General features: G+C 43.0%; 1 protein-coding gene across 5 annotated transcripts in view; it reads left to right on the top strand.

Annotated features, from left to right (window-relative positions):
- Positions 1 to 18506, top strand: part of PAK2 (p21 (RAC1) activated kinase 2) — a 94478-nt gene that overhangs the window by 51831 nt on the left and 24141 nt on the right. For all 5 annotated transcript variants that reach the window (XM_077990786.1, NM_001265935.1, XM_077990788.1 and 2 more), the window contains 5 exon segments: positions 10110 to 10210; positions 11187 to 11334; positions 13789 to 13820; positions 14679 to 14786; positions 16497 to 16629. In XM_077990786.1, coding sequence (XP_077846912.1) covers positions 10110 to 10210; positions 11187 to 11334; positions 13789 to 13820; positions 14679 to 14786; positions 16497 to 16629 — 522 coding nt within the window.

An 18506-nucleotide genomic window follows, 5' to 3' on the forward strand; every position in this document is an offset into this window, starting at 1 on the left:
GTCATCTGTGACCATAGTCATGTAAGAAAATGGCATCTTTCCCAACTATCTGCATAGAGGAAGGGTGAGGGAAGTTTCCAGAAGTAGGATGCTGAGCAGATTTTTTTTTAAAAGAAAGAATACATATAATCATAGTACGTTAAATTGTAAACTACTAGTTTATCATTAACCAACAAATATTTTCTCCTGTATATGGGATATTCCGTTAGAAGCCAAGGGACATAAAGAAATGTTGAGCGCATGACCTCAAATTACTCAAAGTCTAGTGAAAATTGAGAGAAAAGTAATTTATGATAGATATGTTAATAATTGTGTGTTTCAGTAAAGATAATCCAGACTTAACAATTTCATTTCCCTCTGCTCCTTTCCATAACCAGTATTCCCTTCCCCGTCACTGTGACCAGATCTCTTCTAAGTTATGTGCCTAGAGAGGGGGTGGACATTTGAGCATCAATCTGTCATTACTAGTTAAATAAGTATTATTGTGTTTCCTACCAATACTAAATTAGTAGTACCATGGTAAACAAAGAGTAGCATATGGTAACATTTCCAGTTTTATATGTACAGACTTATCAAACAGCATGATTTTTAACTCTTTGATATTAGAAGAATCTTCAGGTTAAACACAGCATGTTGACCACATACAGAGGCGTTCTATTTACTCTCCCTCCCGAGATTCAACTAAAATGACAGAAGAAAAAAATAAAACACATATATGTATATACACACGCACACAAGGTCAAGGAGAAAAAGAGGAGATAGTAGTGTGAAAGAGGCCTCGGTACACATTTGGAAGGCGGAAGTGGTGGAAAATTGGCACCTGACTCAGCAGGACAGAGAAACACATAACCTAAGTGTTAGCAGAGGGGAATCTGTGAGAAGGGGACCAAGTTTCCCATGTAAAAATTCCGGAAGCTCAAGATTTAGAGTCACACAATACTGTGTCAGAGTAGGGGTGGGATGTAATACACATGCTGAAAAGAAGGGGGATTAGTTGAAAATCAACACAGAAAGTGTCAGAGGCCCGCCAGGACTCCTCCTTTACACCCCACAATCCACGTAAATGTAACCCCCATTCTCTGGAAGGAAAAAAGAATAAACTGACATTTACATTTATTTCAAGGGAAATTAAACCAGAGAAGCCTCTGTTCTTATCAGGGGAGTCAGGAAAAGTTGAAGCCCCAGAATAAAGAAGGTGACTTCCATGCAAGTCAGCATTTTCATCTCCTTTCCCCATCCTGCTTTCAGAATACTTGTAGCCTGACTCATAGCCCTCAGACAGGAGATTGGAGGATTTTTCTCTGGATAAACAATGGCCTGGAGAAAAAATACTTTAGGTACCTTGCATGCTGTCCTTATCTTTAGTGTTAAGGTTGGCTTATCTCCCAGTTAGCTTTTTAATACTTTTCTGTGTGAGTAGACAGTAAAGGATCACCAGACATTTATGAAAAACCCTTTATAAATGAGAAGGAGAGTCCAAAACAATAGGGATAAAAACAGGAACTTAAATAGTGTAAGGAGAAAACAACCCCAAAACCCCAGCGTGCGCACACACACATACTGTGTGACCTTCAGAGAGAGAGGAGATAAAGGAATCCATGAAACAAGAAAAGAGTTCGCAGAGAAAGAATGAACAGAGAACAATGGAAAACTAATTCTTGGAATATCAACATCTAAAATTACCAAAACAAACAAAAGATAGCAATAGAAAGAAGAGTGGGAGATAATCAAGAACATTCTCCCAGCTGGAGTGGTGGCTCAAGCCTGTAAGCCCAGCACTTTGGGAGGCCCAGGTGTGTGGATCACTTGAGGTCAGAAGTTCGAAACCAGCCTGGCTAACATGGTGAAATCCCGTCTCTACTAAAAATACAAAAAGTAGCTGCTGGGCTTGGTGGCGTACACCTGTAATCCCATCTACTTGGGAGGCTGAGACAGGAGAATCACTTTAACCTGGGAGGCTGAGGTTGCAGCGAGCCGAGATTGCACCATTGCACTCCAGCCTGGGTGACAGGGCAAGACTCTGTCTCAAATAAAAAAAGAAAATAAAATCCCAAAGAATTAAACAGCAATACAAAGATGGAACATATGAGAGAAAAGATAACAGTTAAAAGATCTAACTAATGACAATTAAGGAAATAGCGACTTCTAGCTCTTAAGTGGTGGTATAGAAGCACACTGGCTTCACTCACTCTGCCGTTCCCACCACAGAAAACCAAGAACATACAGCACTAAGATGATCGCCAGCAATATCCAAGAACTCAAATATGAGATAGGGGCACAGAGAAATGAAAGAACTGCAAGCATGCTGTAAGAATCGGACTTCTGTATCTGCAACACCCCTTCCCCCAGTCCGCCTGGCACTGAGTGTGGGAAAATCTCCCCCAGTTTACAGTTTCTACATGGGAAAAAGTGAGATTGAAGAGGACAACCACCTTCCCCACCATCTTGGGTTCCTTGGCAGGAGGCCTGTCCCTGCCTTAGCCCACAGGAGGCATAGGGAGTGCCCAAAGGGAGAACTCCCCTGAGGGCAGCCAGAGGCAAAGGAGGGAGGTGGGATTACGTTTCCCAGCCTTGGAAACCCTGCCGTGTAACTCAGCCAGAGGGGATGCCACATAGAGCGGCTGTTCAGCACCACCGTGTTGTAGGAGGTTTATTCCACAGCACCCTGCCTGTACTGCTGCCAGAGTATCCCCTCTGGGGCGCCTCGCTCCCGTTTAGGATGGGCTGCACTCTGCTAGAACCAAGGCAAACCTGGACTTACGGTGCCATTTAGTGCTGGAAAGGAGGCAGCAACCTAGGCACAGGGGTGAGGAAAAGAAAGAAAATCAACAGGTAAATTACAGAGACTCTCTAAGCAAACATATCCAATAAAAACCAGCTTAAATATCCTCATACTTTTTTGAAAAATGGCTTAAAATTTTCCAAATTTAATGAAAACTGTAAACCCACAGATTCAAGAAATCTAACAAAATTTGAGCATAGGAAACATGAAAACTACACCAAGGCTTACAGTAATCAAATTGTTTAAAACCAGTGATAGGGCCGGGCCCAGTGGCTCAGGCCTCTAATCCTAGGATTTTGGGAGGCCAACGTGGGAAGATCACTTGAGCCCAGGAGTTCGAGACCAGCCTGGGCAACGTGGCGAAACCCCATCCCTGCAAAATAACAAAAAAAAAAGTAAGAAAAATGATCTGGGCAAGGTGGTATGCACCTGTACTCCCAGGACTGGGGAGGCTGAGGCAGGAGAATTGCTTGTGCCCAGAGGTTAAGGCTGCAGATCTCACTGAGCCGAGATCGCACTACTGCACTCCAGCCTGGGTGTCAGAGCGAGACCCTGTTTCAAACCCGAAGAAATAAACAAGAAAAACAGTGATAGAGAAAATTTTAAAAGCTACCAGAAAAAAAAGACTCACTACATATAGAGGACAAAGATAGAGAGATCACAGACTATATCTGAGTAACAATGCAAGCCGGAAGACAAGGAACATCATCTTTCAAGTATTTAAAGAGAAAAAAATCTGTCGGCCTGGAATTCTATACTCTTGAAAGTGTCTTTCCAAAACAAAGGAGGAAACAGAATTTTAAATGCATAAAAGCTGAAAGAGTGTATCTTCAGCAGACATACTACAAAAAATGTTAAACTAAGCCCTTCAGGCAGAAGGAAGGTGATGTCAGATGGAAATGTGGACTTACGGGAAAGAATGAAAAGCACTGGAAGTGGTTCATCAGTGGTTCCCGACCTTTTTGGCACCGGGGATTGGTTTCATGGAAGACAGTTTTTCCACAGACCCAGCACCTGAGGTCATCAGCCATTAGATTCTCATAAGCAGCACACAGCCTAGACCCCTCGCGTGCGCCGTCCACAGTAGGGTTCACGCTATGAGAATCTAATGCCACTGCTGATCTGACAGGAGGCGGAGCTCAGGCAGCGATGCCCACTCACCTGCCACTCACTTCCTGCTGTGCAGCCGGTTCCTAACAAGCTTCCTAACAAGCCTCAGACTGGTACCAGTTCGTGGCCTGGGGGTTGGGGACCCCTGTGGGATGCGTTCTTTCTTATCTAAATTTCTTTGAAAGATAATCGTTTGAGTGTTTAAGAAACAAAGCGCTGATACACCTTGTAACATGGATGAATCCCAAAAACATTAAGTGAAAAAAGTCATTCGCAAAACACTGCATATTGTGTGGTCCCATTTAGATTAATGAGCAGAACAGGCAAACCTTTGGAGACAAAGTAGATTGGTGGTTGCCTGAGGTTTGGGGTTGGGCAGCGGCTGAAATGGGGAGTCATTGCCATTAGGTACAAGGTTTCTTTTGGGTATGATAAATGTTCTAAAGTTAGATTGTGATTATGATTGCACAACTCTAAATATACTAAAACCCATTGACGTGTACAATTTCAACAGGTGAACATGTTAGTATATGAAGAGTTCTAGCTTAACAAACAACTGAGTAGATAAAAGGGAATCTCAAAATACTTAGTCCAGAAGAAGGCAGAAAAGATTGATGAAAACAGACCTACCTACAAGAAATCTACTTTAAAACATAAAGCCACAAAATAGGTCAAAATAAAAGGATAGAAAAGGTGTGCTAACAATTAAAAGAAACCTGGACTGGCTGTATAAACAGCAGACAAACTAGATTTCAGAGCTAAAAGATACTATCAGTGATAATGAGAAAGGTTGTTATTTCGTGATAATAGGACCAGTTCGTTAAGCTGATATAATAGAACTAAACATTTATATATCTAATAACAGCTTCAAAATTCACAAAGCAAAAACTGAGAGGATTTCAAGAAGAAACAGGAAAATTCAATTATAATTGGAGATTCCAAAACTTCTCTCAGTAATTGGTAGAAAAAATAGACATAAAATCGGTAAGGATATAAAAAATTTGAACGTAACTATCAGCCAACTTGACCTAATAGACGTTTATAGAACACTCCACACAGTAACAGCAGAATATACATTCTCTTTAAAGACACATGAGATCTACTTTTACAAATTCTCAAAAATGTTGGCTGGGTGTAGTGGCTCATACCTGTAATCCCAGCACTTTGGGAGGCTGAGGCGGGCAGATCACTTGAGGTCAGGAGTTCGAGACCAGCCTGGCCAACATGGTGAAACCCCGTCTTAAAGTGTAAAAATTAGCTGGATGTGGTGGCAGGCACATGTAATCCCAGCTACTCAGGAGGCTGAGGTGGGAGAATCATTTGAACCTGGGAGGTGGAGGCTGCAGTGAGCTGAGATTGCGCCATTGCACGCCAGCCTGGGTGACAGAGTGAGACTCCTTCTCAAAATAAATAAATAGGCTGGGTGTCATGACTCACGCCTGTAATCCCAGCACTTTGCGAGGCCGAGGAGGATGGATCACGAGGTCAGGAGATCAAGACCAGCCTGGCCAACATGGTGAAACCCCGTCTCTACTAAAAGTACAAAAATAAACCAGGCATGGTGGCAGGTGCCTGTAATCCCAGCTACTCGGGAGTCTGAGGCAGAGAATTGCTTGAACCCAGGAGGCGGAGGTTGCAGTGAGCCAAGATTATGCCACTTCACTCCAGCCTGGGCAACAAAGCTAAACTCTGTATCAAAAAAAAAAATAAATAAATAAAGGATTTAAATCGTACAAAATGTGTTCTCGTGACCGTAATATAATTCAATTAGAAAGCAGTCACAAGGAGGTCTCTGGAAATATTTGGAGAGTAGAGAAAGCACTTTACAAATAAAAAGATTTAGAAAATATATTAAACTGAATGAAAATTCAGAACATCAATATTTGTAGGATACTGCTAAAGCAGTACTTGGTGGAGAACTTATGGTATTAAACACCATATTAGAAGAAAAGAAAGATTTTAAATCAATGACTTTAACTAAGCCGTCTTAATAAACTAGAAGGGAAGAGTGGATGAAATCCAAGGTAAGTAGAAGAAATAATAAAAAGCAAAATGGGAATAAATGAAATAGGGGAAAAAAGCAGCAGAGAAAATCACTGCAACCAAAAGTAGATTCATTTAGAATATCAATAAAATGGATAAACCTGTAGCCAGACTGACGGGGAGGGGAGGTGGCTGTGGATGGGAAGGAGACAAATTACCAGTATTGAGAATGAGAGAGGTGATGGCACCGTACAGATTTTAAAAAGATGATATGAACAAATACGTACCAATGTTTTTTCCCCTCTCTCTCTCTCTTTTTTTTTTTTTGGAGGAGTCTTGCTTTGTTGCCTTGGCTGGAGCGCGGTGGCGCCATCTTGGCTCCATGCAACTGCCACCTCCCGGGTTCATGCAATTCTCCTGCCTCAGCCTCGCAAGTAGGTGGGATTATAGGCATGCACCACCACGCCCGGCTAATTATTGTATTTTTAGTAGAGACAAGACTTCACCATGTTGGCCAGGCTGGCCTCAAACTCCTGAGCTCAAGTGATCCCTCTGCCTCAGCCTCCCAAACTGCTAGGATTACAGGCATGAGCCATTGTGCCTGGCCAATGTTAAATTCTTAGCAAGATTTTAGCAATTGGAATCCAACAGTGTATAAAAAGGGTGATACGTCATGACTAAGTGGATTTCATTGGTTTAAGTTTGAAAATCGATTGATGTTATTTACTGTATTAACACAATAGAAAGGATGAGCCATGGGTTTGTCTCAGTATGTGTAGAAAAGGCATTTGACAGAACCCAATATCCATTTCTGATAAAAAGTGTTCAGCAAACTTGGAATAGAAGAGAATGCCCTTCAGCCTCATAAAGGACATCTTTTACAAACCTACCACTGCCATTAAACTTAAAGGTAAAAAGAATGACACTTTTTCCTCTTAGATCAGGAAAAATAAAATTTCTCTTCATCCACTTTCATTCAACAATATACTGAAGGGTCTAGCTAATTCTGTAAGGCAAAAAAAAAACAAAAACAAAAAAAAAAAAACTTTTTTTTTTTTTTTTAAGAAAATGAATAAAAGGACTCCAGATTGGAAACAAGTAAACTTGAGTTTATTCACCAGCAACATGATTGAATTTTTATAGCAAAATTCTATATTTACAAAAATACTAGTGGAAGTAAGCATAATAAGGTTTCAGGAAATAAGATTAGTATTCAGGAAACAACTGTGTTTCTTTATGGCAGCAATGAATGATTAAAAAGGACATTTAAAAACTGCCATTTGCAATAGTATCAAAAATCAGGAAATACCAAGGCAGAACGCTGATGAAACAGTGTGCGCTGTATACTGATAACTACAGCTCTGATTCGAAGTGGCCCCAGAGTTCACGTGTTAGAAACTGAAGCCCCAGTAAGACAGTGTTGAGAGATGGGACCTTCAGGAGACGACGCGAGTGCTCACAGATGGGCTCAACGTCTCTATTGTGGGTGCGAGTTGGTTATAAAAGCCAGTTTGGCCCCGTCCTGCTCTTTCTTGCAATGTGATGCCTTCTGCTATGTCAGGGCCCTCACCAGATGTGGCTTCTTGATCCTTGATCTGGAGGACTTCCCAGCCTCCAGAAGAACTGTGAGCCAAATGAACTTTTTTTTTGGAGACAGAGTCTCACGCTGTGACCGAGGCTAGAGTGCAGTGACACAGTTTCGGCTCACTGCAGCCTCCACCTCCTGGGTTCAAGCAATTCTCGTGCCACCATACTCGGCTAAAGTTTGGTTTTAGATACAGTGTTTTGCCATGTTGGCCAGATGGGTCTTGAACCCCTGGCCTCATGTGATCTGCCCACCTCAGTCTTCCAAAGTGCCGGGATTACAGGCATGAGCTACTGCTCCCAGCCAGCTTCTAATGTTTATATTAATAAATTGCCTAGGCAGTGGTATTCTGATAAAGCATACCGAACAGATACAGACAACTGCAAACACTGCTAAGAGAAATTTTTAAAGACCTAAATAAATGAAAAGATTTACTGTTTTCATGGATCAGAAAACTCGGTGGTGTTAAGAAATCAAGAGGCTGGGCGCAGTGGCTCAAGCCTGTAATCCCAGCACTTTGGGAGGCCGAGACGGGCGGATCACAAGGTCAGGAGATCGAGACCATCCTGGCTAACCCGGTGAAACCCCGTCTCTACTAAAAAATACAAAAAAAAAAAAAAAACTAGCCGGGCGAGGTGGCGGGCGCCTGTAGTCCCAGCTACTCGGGAGGCTGAGGCAGGAGAATGGCGTAAATCTGGGAGGCGGAGCTTGCAGTGAGCTGAGATCCGGCCACTGCACTCCAGCCTGGGCGACAGAGCAAGACTCCATCTCAAAAAAAAAAAAAAAAAAAAAAAATCAAGAAATAAATTCTCAGCCAGGCACAGTGGCTCATGTCTGTAATCCAAGCACTTTGGCAGGCCAAAGCAGGTGGATCGCTTGAGGCCAGAAGTTTGAGACCAGCCTGGCCAACATGGTGAAACCCCATCTGTACCAGAAATTACAAAAATCAGCCGGGTGTGGTGGTGGGCGCCTGTAATCCCAACTACTCAGGAGGTTGAAGTAGGAGAATCCCTTGAACCCGGGAGGCAGAGGTTGCAGTGAGCTGAGATCATGCCACTGCACTCCAGCCTGGGTGACAGAACGAGACTCCCTCTAAAAAAAAAAGAAAAAAAGAAATTCTCCCTAAAATTTCATCTGTACATTCATTCCAATTCTAGTCAGAATTCCAACAGGCTTTCTGTAGAAATTAATAAGCTCATTCTAAAACTCATATGGAAATACAGAGGACTGGATTACCCAAAAAGCTTTGACAAAAGAAAAAGAAGACTTATGTGACATAGTTTCAATGCGTGTTACAAAATGGCAAGAAAATAATCCAGGCAGTCTGATAGAGGCAGAAAGGCAGACAAACAGATAATTGCAACAGGGCAGAGCCTCCAGAGACAGACGTACACATATGCAGACATTGACTTCCAACGGTGGCTCCAAACGAGAACCAGAATGGCGCTGGCCTTCTCAATAGCAACACTGGAAATGCTGAGGGTAAAAAAACACATTTCCAACGTATATATGCATATATATAATGAGTCAAGAACTATCACCTAAAGGGATAAATCTAGAGGAGGAAAACATAAGATCCAGAAAATAGATTCCAGCACAGGGCAGGAGTGAAGGAATGTCACGGACAGGAACTGTGCAGGAGGCCTAGGCGTGAGCTACTGGGATTGCAGCAGGAGGAGCTGAGAGGGAGGGGTTGCAGGGAGGAACTGATGTGTTGGAGTTTACAGAGAATATTATTGATAGGTGTACGGCAGAAATGTTGCAGAAATAATTTCTGCGCTCGGATCATAGAAAACCTGTGCAGTTTTAAAAAGTGGCAATTAGTAACTCCACTGAAAAGGAAGGATTAGGCTTGCACAAAAAAGGAGAGGTGGCCTTGTCACTGCTTGTCCTGACAGCGTGTATTCTCTGCGGAGTCCCAGCAATGCAAATCTGACTTCCCAGTGTATGTAGCTGAGCGGAAATGGGGTTTGCTGTGCTTGCTGTCCACGTTGCTCGGAATCTGAGATGGAGCGCTTTGTGAGAGAGCTGCTGCCCTAAGGGGTGTGTCTTCTGCCCGTGCTGTTATTCAGGCTGCTGTTGCTCGCTCCATGTGCCTCCTCATCAGGACGGTGTTTGGTTGTGTCCAGCCCTGCTCTGTGGCAGGACAGTCCGCTTTACTCCATTTACTGGTTTCCTATCAGCCAGTGTTTTTAGGGGAAATCTTTTCTGGAATAACTTTGATCCTAATATGTTTTCTAGAATAACTTTGATCCTAATATGTTTTAGGAAAAATATAATATGCCGGGCAAGCAGTGGCTCACATCTGTAATCCCAGCGCTTTGGGAGGCCAAGGCAGGTGGATCAGGAGTTTGAGACCAGCCTGACCAACATGGCGAAACCCTATTTCTACTAAAAATACAAAAATTAGCCAGGAGGGGTGGTGCACACCTGTAATCCCAGTGACTCAGGAGGCTGAGGCAGGAGGATGGCTTGAACCCAGGAAGCAGAGGTTGCAATGAGCTGAGACCGTGCCCCTGCACTCCAGCCTGGGCAACAAGAGCGAAACTCCGTGTAAAAAAACAAAAGACAAAAAGAAAAATTGTAAGTGCCTTCGCTAGTCTTGTTTAAATAGGCTGATTCTTTTTCTTTTTTTCTGATGCCCTCTAGGAAGTAAAAAGAAAGAAAAGGAACGGCCAGAAATTTCTCCTCCATCTGATTTTGAACACACCATCCATGTTGGCTTTGATGCTGTTACTGGAGAATTCACTGTAAGTTTACCTAGTTTGGGCCCATTTATAACATGTAAAATAGCACTCAAACATTTTCCTTCATTATTAAATTTGAAATTAACATTTCAGGCCAGGCGCGGTGGCTCACGCCTGTAATCCCAGCACTTTGGGAGGCCAAGGATGGCAGATCATTTGAGGTCAGAAGTTTGAGACCAGCCTGGCCAACATGGTGATACCCCGTCTCTACTAAAAATACAAAAAAAATAGCCGGGCGTGGTAGTGTACGCCTGTAATTCCAGCTACTCAGGAGGCTGAGGCAGGGGAATCGCTTGAACCCGGGAGGTGGAGGTTGCAGTGAGCCGAGACTCTGCCATTGCACTCCAGCCTGGGCAAGAAGAGCAAAACTCCATCTCACAAAAAAAGGAAATTAACATTTCTATCCATATGTCAACTATGAATTCTTACTGCTTTCCGCTTTTTATAAAAGTGTTAGTGGTTGGATATATTGTTTCCCTAGAGAGCAGAGCCTGTTCATTCTAGTTATGCAAAGCAGACTTAGAAAAATAGACCCAGGCCGGGCGCGGTGGCTCATGCCTGTAATCCCAGCACTGTGGGAGTCCGAGGCAGGCGGATCACGAGGTCAGGAGATCGAGACCATCCTGGCTAACACGGTGAAACCCCGTCTCTACTAAAAATACAAAAAATTAGCCGGGCGAGGTGGCGGCGCCTGTAGTCCCAGCTACTCGGGAGGCTGAGGCAGGAGAATGGCGTGAACCCGGAGGCGGAGCTTGCAGTGAGCTGAGATCGCGCCACTGCACTCCAGCCTGGGCCACAGAGCGAGACTCTGTCTCAGAAAAAGAAAAAATAGACCTTTAGAAAACAAGATCTTTTAGAATTTAGTCAAACCTACACTTACAAGATTGGTTTGTTCTGTATATTTTGTCATTTATCTCTGGAAATTAATTTTATTGCGTCAATTTAAACCATACCTAATTTCTGAATGTCTTTTTGTTAGGGCATGCCAGAACAGTGGGCTCGATTACTACAGACCTCCAACATCACCAAACTAGAGCAAAAGAAGAATCCTCAGGCTGTGCTGGATGTCCTCAAGTTCTACGACTCCAACACAGTGAAGCAGAAGTATCTGAGCTTTACTCCTCCGGGTAAGACAGCGGCTAGGGCTGGTTCAGATGGAGATATGTGAAGCGCTTCTAGATAAAAAGATTACTCCTGGAAAAATGAAAAGCTAAACTATGGCTCTTGTCGATAACGTTTTTCCCTGGATAGATTCTACCTTTTGTAGACTGATCCAGGGCTGTTCTGAAGCATAATTTGGATCTGGGAATTATAGTAATCTCATAGGTTTGACAGAAATGGGAGTTGATGGATATTTTGGCTTTTTGTTTATTTGGTTTTTTCTCTTCATTGCTGTGTTTTTGTTTTCATTTTTCACTCGTCACTGCTTTTAAATGACTTCCAGCAATCAAAGGAAAAGACGCTGGTTGATAGACATGTTCACACTAGAAATACACTTATTGTTAGTGGGACAAGAGGAGATTGTTTTGCACCGATTTGAACTAAAAAATGTTTAGGTCCACTCAAAAAATTGAAACTCGTGAGTATGCAGATAATAGAATATATGTATTTTAATATATAAAATAGATAAATCGTATATGAAATAAACGTTAGAACTAGAAGGATTTATACCTCAGAATTGGAATATCTGGAATGTTATCTATGTAATCATAGTAATGTAAATTTTACTTTCTGGATGAATATAGCTGGGTGGAAATTGGGTTTGATGTACTTTGTTTTCCAAGTTGCTCAGTATCTGAGATATACCGTTATCTATGAGAGAACCAGTGAATTGGTATATAGGATAAGAATTAGTGTAGTGGATTTTTAAAAATAGTTTTTGTTCAAATAAAGATCAGAATAAAGTTCATACATTGCAGTTGGTTGATACCGAATCTCTTGATCTTTAGGCTTCCCTCCCACACACTGGTTCCTGCTGTCTTTTCTTGCCGTTTGTTTAGTAAAGAAACAAGACCCTTTGTCCTGTTTCCCTCAGTTTAGATTTTGCTCACTACACCCTCAGGATGTCATTTTTCAATGTGTTTGTCTGTATCTGAAGTCATACACGTGGTTTTTAAAAACAGTATGATTGAGCTAAAATCCTGCCTGTGATTTTAATTGATTATACTTAATGTTTGCATCCTCACAGAAATAAAGGCCATGCTCAGGGGAGACAGAGAAATCTTTTTGCAAGTGATCTTGACCTTTTTTGTTGAGTCTAGTACACCCTTAGGAAAAGGTCAGACTTGTACCTAGAATTTTTGTATCAACCAGTAAGTCTGTGTGTAAATTAGTAATTTGTTTGAAAAATCAGTGACCACCAAATGGTAGCTTATTTGCACCTAGTACACATACATACATACATAAATGTGTGTGTGTGTGTGTGCGCGCGCGTGTGTGTCGTTTTGTTTTGTTTTGTTTTTGAGCTGGAGTTCTGCTCTGTTGCCCAGGCTGGAGTGAAATGGCACAATCTTGGCTCACCACAACCTCTGCCTCCCCGGTTCAAGCAATTCTCCTGCCTCAGCCTCCTCAATAGCTGGGATTATAGGCATGTGCCACCACACCCGACTAATTTTGTATTTTTAGTAGAGACGGGGTTTTTCCATGTTGGCCAGGCTGGTCTTGAACTCCCGACCTCATGTGATCTGCCTGTCTCAGCCTTCCAAAGTGCTGGGATTACAGGCGTGAGCCACAGCGCACGGCCTGTACGTGTGTTATATATGATATATATATATATATATATATATATATATATGTATGTCTCTGGGCATTTTTAAAAGAAAAACAAAACAATGTCAGAATTTTTACTTTGCACAATTGTCATTGTCTTAATTGTGTCATTAAGTTCCTCAGTCAGCAGTTTACTGGAGAAAGTATCTTTATGAATACATTTTTTTGTTTGTTTGTTTTTTTTGAGACGGAGTCTCGCTCTGTCGCCTGGGTTGGATGGAGTGCAGTGGCCGGATCTCAGCTCACTGCAAGCTCCGCCTCCCAGGTTTACGCCATTCTCCTGTCTCAGCCTCCCGAGTAGCTGGGACTACAGGCGCCCGCCACCTCGCCTGGCTAGCTTTTTGTATTTTTTAGTAGAGACGGGGTTTCACCGTGTTAGCCAGGATGGTCTCGATCTCCTGACCTCATGATCCGCCCGTCTCAGCCTCCCAAAGTGCTGGGATTACAGGCTTGAGCCACCGCGCCCGGCCATTTGTTTTGTTTTAATAAATACAGATGGATAGGTATACTTTCAAAATAAATTTTGATAGCTTTATTGAGGTATAATTTACATGCAGTACAATTCACCCATTTTAAATATGTAATTCACTGAAATTTTAGTAAATTTATAGTTTCATTTAGATTTCAGATTCCTTAGCTTGGTCTTACATAAATTCTTATTTGACTACTTGTGTTATCATTTTTCTCAAGAGTTAATTCAACTTGAGATCAGTTTAAGAACATTTCACTTTTTCTGCTTTTTTTTTTTTCCTTTTATCATATAAAAGTGCTATTTCTTGAATTGCTAACATTATGTTTTGTTTCATATTCAGAGAAAGATGGCTTCCCTTCTGGAACACCAGCAGTAAGTTAATGATATTATTTCTTGTATCTCTTGTTCTGATTTAGGATACCCAAGACAAATCTCAGTTTTTATTTCGCTTTCTAAAATAAATTACAGCCATCAGAGGTAAATAACTACTCAATAGGTGTTTTTAGCTAGCCACCCAATTAGTTGAAGAAGCTGTATTAAATAGAAATTCCTTGATATGATACTTTTTTTTTTTTTTTTTTTTTGAGACGGAGTTTTGCTCTGTCACCCAGACTGGAGTGCAGTGGCCGGATCTCAGCTCGCTGCAAGCCCCACCTCCCGGGTTCACGCCGTTCTCCTGCTTCAGCCTCCTGAGTAGCTGGGACTACAGGCGCCCGCCACCACGCCCTGCTAATTTTTTGTATTTTTAGTAGAGACAGGGTTTCACCATGTTGGCCAGGCTGGTCTCGAACTCCTGACCTCAAGTGATCCACCCACCTCGGCCTTCCAAAGTGCTGGGATTACAGGCGTGGGCAACTGCACGTGGCCAAATCTGACTATTTTAAATGTCACCAAATGTCTCTGACATACAAAGCTCAGAGGATCTTTGATTTTGGTCTTAACAAATAACATTGTTTACTTTCAGGGCATTGTATATGTATGCTTAGGGTAAATAGTACTTTATTAAAAAGATGTGGTACTGAACATATTTATTTCATAAACTTTTTCATAATTCATAGAATCACCTTATTAGATTATAATTCTCTTGAGTTATATAAGAGCTAATGAGATTTAATGGTTTTGAAATGAGCTATCAAAGAAGCAAACTTTTTGAAGTCTGTTCATAAAGGGCGATAGTCACATTTAAGCCTATTTGACTTGTTTTCCTGACTTTGCTCATAATCAATGCAGCTGAACGCCAAGGGAACAGAAACACCCGCAGTAGTGACAGAGGAAGATGATGATGATGAAGAGACTGCTCCTCCTGTTATTGCCCCACGACCAGATCATACGAAATCAGTGAGTGTCGATTGGTGACCTAGGCTGTGTGTGTGCGTGTGTGTTTTAAAAAACAAGAGTCTGTATTTGACTTTCAGTGATTGCTTTTAGAAAGCCGTCGAGTTTAAAACCATTTAGTGTGGGGAAATTTAACCGAGAGATCTGTACCCAAAGACCACTCACCAAAAACTAGTTTTCTGAAGATTGAAATGTGATGTGTCTTTAAAAGTTAACGCACTCGAGGCCGGGCGCGGTGGCTCACGCCTGTAATCCCAACACTTTGGGAGGCTGAGGCGGGTGGATCACGAGATCAGGAGATCAGGACCATCCTGGCTGACATGGTGAAACCCCATCTCTACTAAAAATGCAAAAAATTAGCCGGGCGTGGTGGCGGCGCCTGTAGTCCCAGCTACTCGGGAGGCTGAGGCAGGAGAACGGTGTGAACCCGGGAGGCGGAGCTTGCAGTGAGCCGAGATCGCGTCACTGCACTCCAGCCTGGGCGACAGAGCGAGACCCTGTCTCCAAAAAAATAAATAAATAAATAACGCACTCACCTCACTGGGCTTTTTTCTTTCTGTAGTACGCTTTTCCAGTGGGTTCATCTATTTCCCAAGCTTTCTCTGTTCATCTCAACGTAGATGGCTGGTAAATCTATTACAGCTTTCCTCCTACCCAGATGATGTGTTTTAATCTCCCATTTTACACTCCTCTCAGCGCCTTCATGTCATTCAAAAGGCAGTTGAGAGTGAAATTCCTAACCAGGTAAGGGAGACTAAAAATGATGGCCTTAAATGGAGCCAGGAAGAGAGGAATGACTGCAGTTACCGTTCTGCTCTCTGCACTGATGCAAGTAGAGGGTGGGGAAGGTGCTGTGCCGTGGAATGGGCTGTGCTCGTGGCACAGTGGGCAGGCAGAGCTCCGGGGACGGCCTCTGGATGCCGAGCTGACGGCAGAGGACTGTTTTCTTTAGCCTTTAAACCTGGCTATTTGAAATGGGTGGTAGGCATTATAATTGTGTAAAAACTTTTGTGGGAATTAATAATCTTTCAACGTCAAGGTTTCCATTCTTTTGCATTTTACTTACATCTGTAGTAAAAACAGGATTTTTTTTTTTTTTTTTTTTTTTTTTTGAGACGGAGTCTTGCTCTGCCACCCAGGCTGGAGTGCGGTGGCCGGATCTCAGCTCACTGCAAGCTCCGCCTCCCGGGTTCACGCCATTCTCCTGCCTCAGCCTCCCGAGTAGCTGGGACTACAGGCGCCGCCACCGCGCCCGGCTAGTTTTTTGTATTTTTTAGTAGAGACGGGGTTTCACCGTGTCGGCCAGGATGGTCTCGATCTCCTGACCTCGTGATCCGCCCGTCTCGGCCTCCCAAAGTGCTGGGATTACAGGCTTGAGCCACCGTGCCCGGCCTAAAACAGGATTTTTAAACTGTGCTTTTTGATACATTGTTGTACCATTTTAGACCTGGTCACACTTAAATTTCATTCATGGACTTGCTGTTTTACTAGACAGCTTTTCAAATATATACATGCTATGCCAAAGAAAAATGTTTCATATTTTTTATTCTTAGTTACACATCTTTTATATCTGAAAATAGTGTTCTCATTATTTAGAACAATGGAAGAGATAACTTAGTTCAGGTTAAAAATCAAAGAACTGAATTAGTGTGCCAGCAAGAATATCTGAAAACATGATTCCTCAGACCTTAGTAATGAACTGTTTCTCCACAGATTTACACACGGTCTGTAATTGACCCCGTTCCTGCACCAGTTGGTGATTCAAGTGTTGATGGTGGTGCCAAGTCTTCAGACAAACAGAAAAAGAAGACTAAAATGACAGATGAAGAGATTATGGAGAAATTAAGTATGTTATCTACATTTTTTTTTTTTTTTTTTTTTTTTTTTTTTTTTTTTTTTTGAGACGGAGTCTCACGCTGTTGCCCAGGCTGGAGTGCAGTGGCGCGATCTCGGCTCACTGCAAGCTCCGCCTCCCGGGTTCCCGCCATTCTCCTGCCTCAGCCTCCTGAGTAGCTGGGACTACAGGCGCCCGCCACCGCGCCCGGCTAATTTTTTGTATTTTTAGTAGAGACGGGGTTTCACTGTGGTCTCGATCTCCTGACCTTGTGATCCGCCCGCCTCGGCCTCCCAAAGTGCTGGGATTACAGGCTTGAGCCACCGCGCCTAGCCAATTTATCTACATTTTATATCATTGTTAAATTGTTAACAGCTCTTAAAACATTTGGCCCAGACGGATTTTAACTTACACCTTACATTATGGCTTAAAGTATAAAGAATACATTGTTTTCTTATAGCAACGGTAGCTTCAATTACAATCTAGAGATGTCGCCGGGCGTGGTGGCTCACCCCTAAATCCCAGCACTTTGGGAGGCCGAGGTGGGCAGATCACCAGAGGTCAGGAGTTCAAGACCAGCCTGGCCAACGTGGTGAAACCCCATCTCTACTAAAAATACAAAAATTAGCTGGATGTGCTGGCATGTGCCTGTAATCCCAGCTACTTGGAGGCTAAGACAAGAGAATCACTTGAACCCAGGAGGTGGAGGTTGCATTGAGTCAAGATTGCGTCACTGGGGCGGGCGCAGTGGCTCACGCCTGTAATCCCAGCACTTTGGGAGGCCGAGGCGGGCGGATCACAAGGTCAAGAGATTGAGACCATCCTGGCCAAAATGGTGAAACCCTGTCTCTACTAAAAACACAAAAATCAGCTGGTGTGGTGGCGCGTGCCTGTCGTACCAGCTGCTTGGGAGGCTGAGGCGAGAGAATTGCTTGAACCCGGGAGGTGGAGGTTGCAGTGAGCTGAAATCATGCCACTGCACTCCATCCTGGCAACAGAGTGAGACTCCATCTCAAAAAAAAAATGCTAACTGACCATGCACTGTGGCTCACGCCTGTAATCCCAGCACTCTGGGAGACCAAGGTGGGCGGATCACTTGAGGTCAGGAGCAAGACTAGCCTGGCCAACATGGCAAAACCCCATCTCTACTAAAAACACAAAAATTAGCTGGGTGTCTTGGCAGGCGCCTGTAATCCCAGCTACTTGGGGAGCTAAGGCAGGAGAATCACTAGAACCCAGGAGGCAGAGATTGCAGTGAGCCGAGATCGTGCCACTGCACTCTAGCCTGGGCAAAAGAGAGAGACTCAGTCTCAAAAAATAATAACAATAATAATAATAAATAATAATTAAAGAATGCTAATCTAGAGGGATCAAGGAAAAATAGTTTATGGAAGGACTGTTTTAAACATTTAGGCTGGGCATAGTGGCTCAAACCTGTAATCTTAGTACGTTGTCTGGCCAAGATAGGATAGCTGGAGTCCAGGAGTTCAAGGCCAAACTATACAACTTAGACCCCAACTCTACCCAAAAAAAAAAAAAAAATTAACGAGGCATGGTGGTGCGTGTCTGTAGTCCCAGCTGACTGGGAGCCTGAGGCAGGAGGATTGCTTGAGCCACGAGTTCAAGGCTGTAGTGAGCTGTGGTTGCACCACTGCACTCCAGCCTGGGTGACAGAGTGAGACCCTGTCTCTAAAAAGCAAACAAATGTTCATATGCCTCATGTTTATTTGCTTTTGATTTCTCAGTGCTTTCAAGTATAAACCTGGCTGTTACTCTGTTGTTGTTGTTGTTGTTGTTGTTGTTGTTATTTTTTTTTTCATTTTGAGACAGAGTCTGACTCTGTCGCCCAGGCTGGAGTGCGGTGGCACGATCTTGGCTCCCCTCACTGC

This window comes from Macaca mulatta, chromosome 2 (assembly GCF_049350105.2).
Source record: "Macaca mulatta isolate MMU2019108-1 chromosome 2, T2T-MMU8v2.0, whole genome shotgun sequence".
NCBI classification, from domain to species: domain Eukaryota; kingdom Metazoa; phylum Chordata; class Mammalia; order Primates; family Cercopithecidae; genus Macaca; species Macaca mulatta.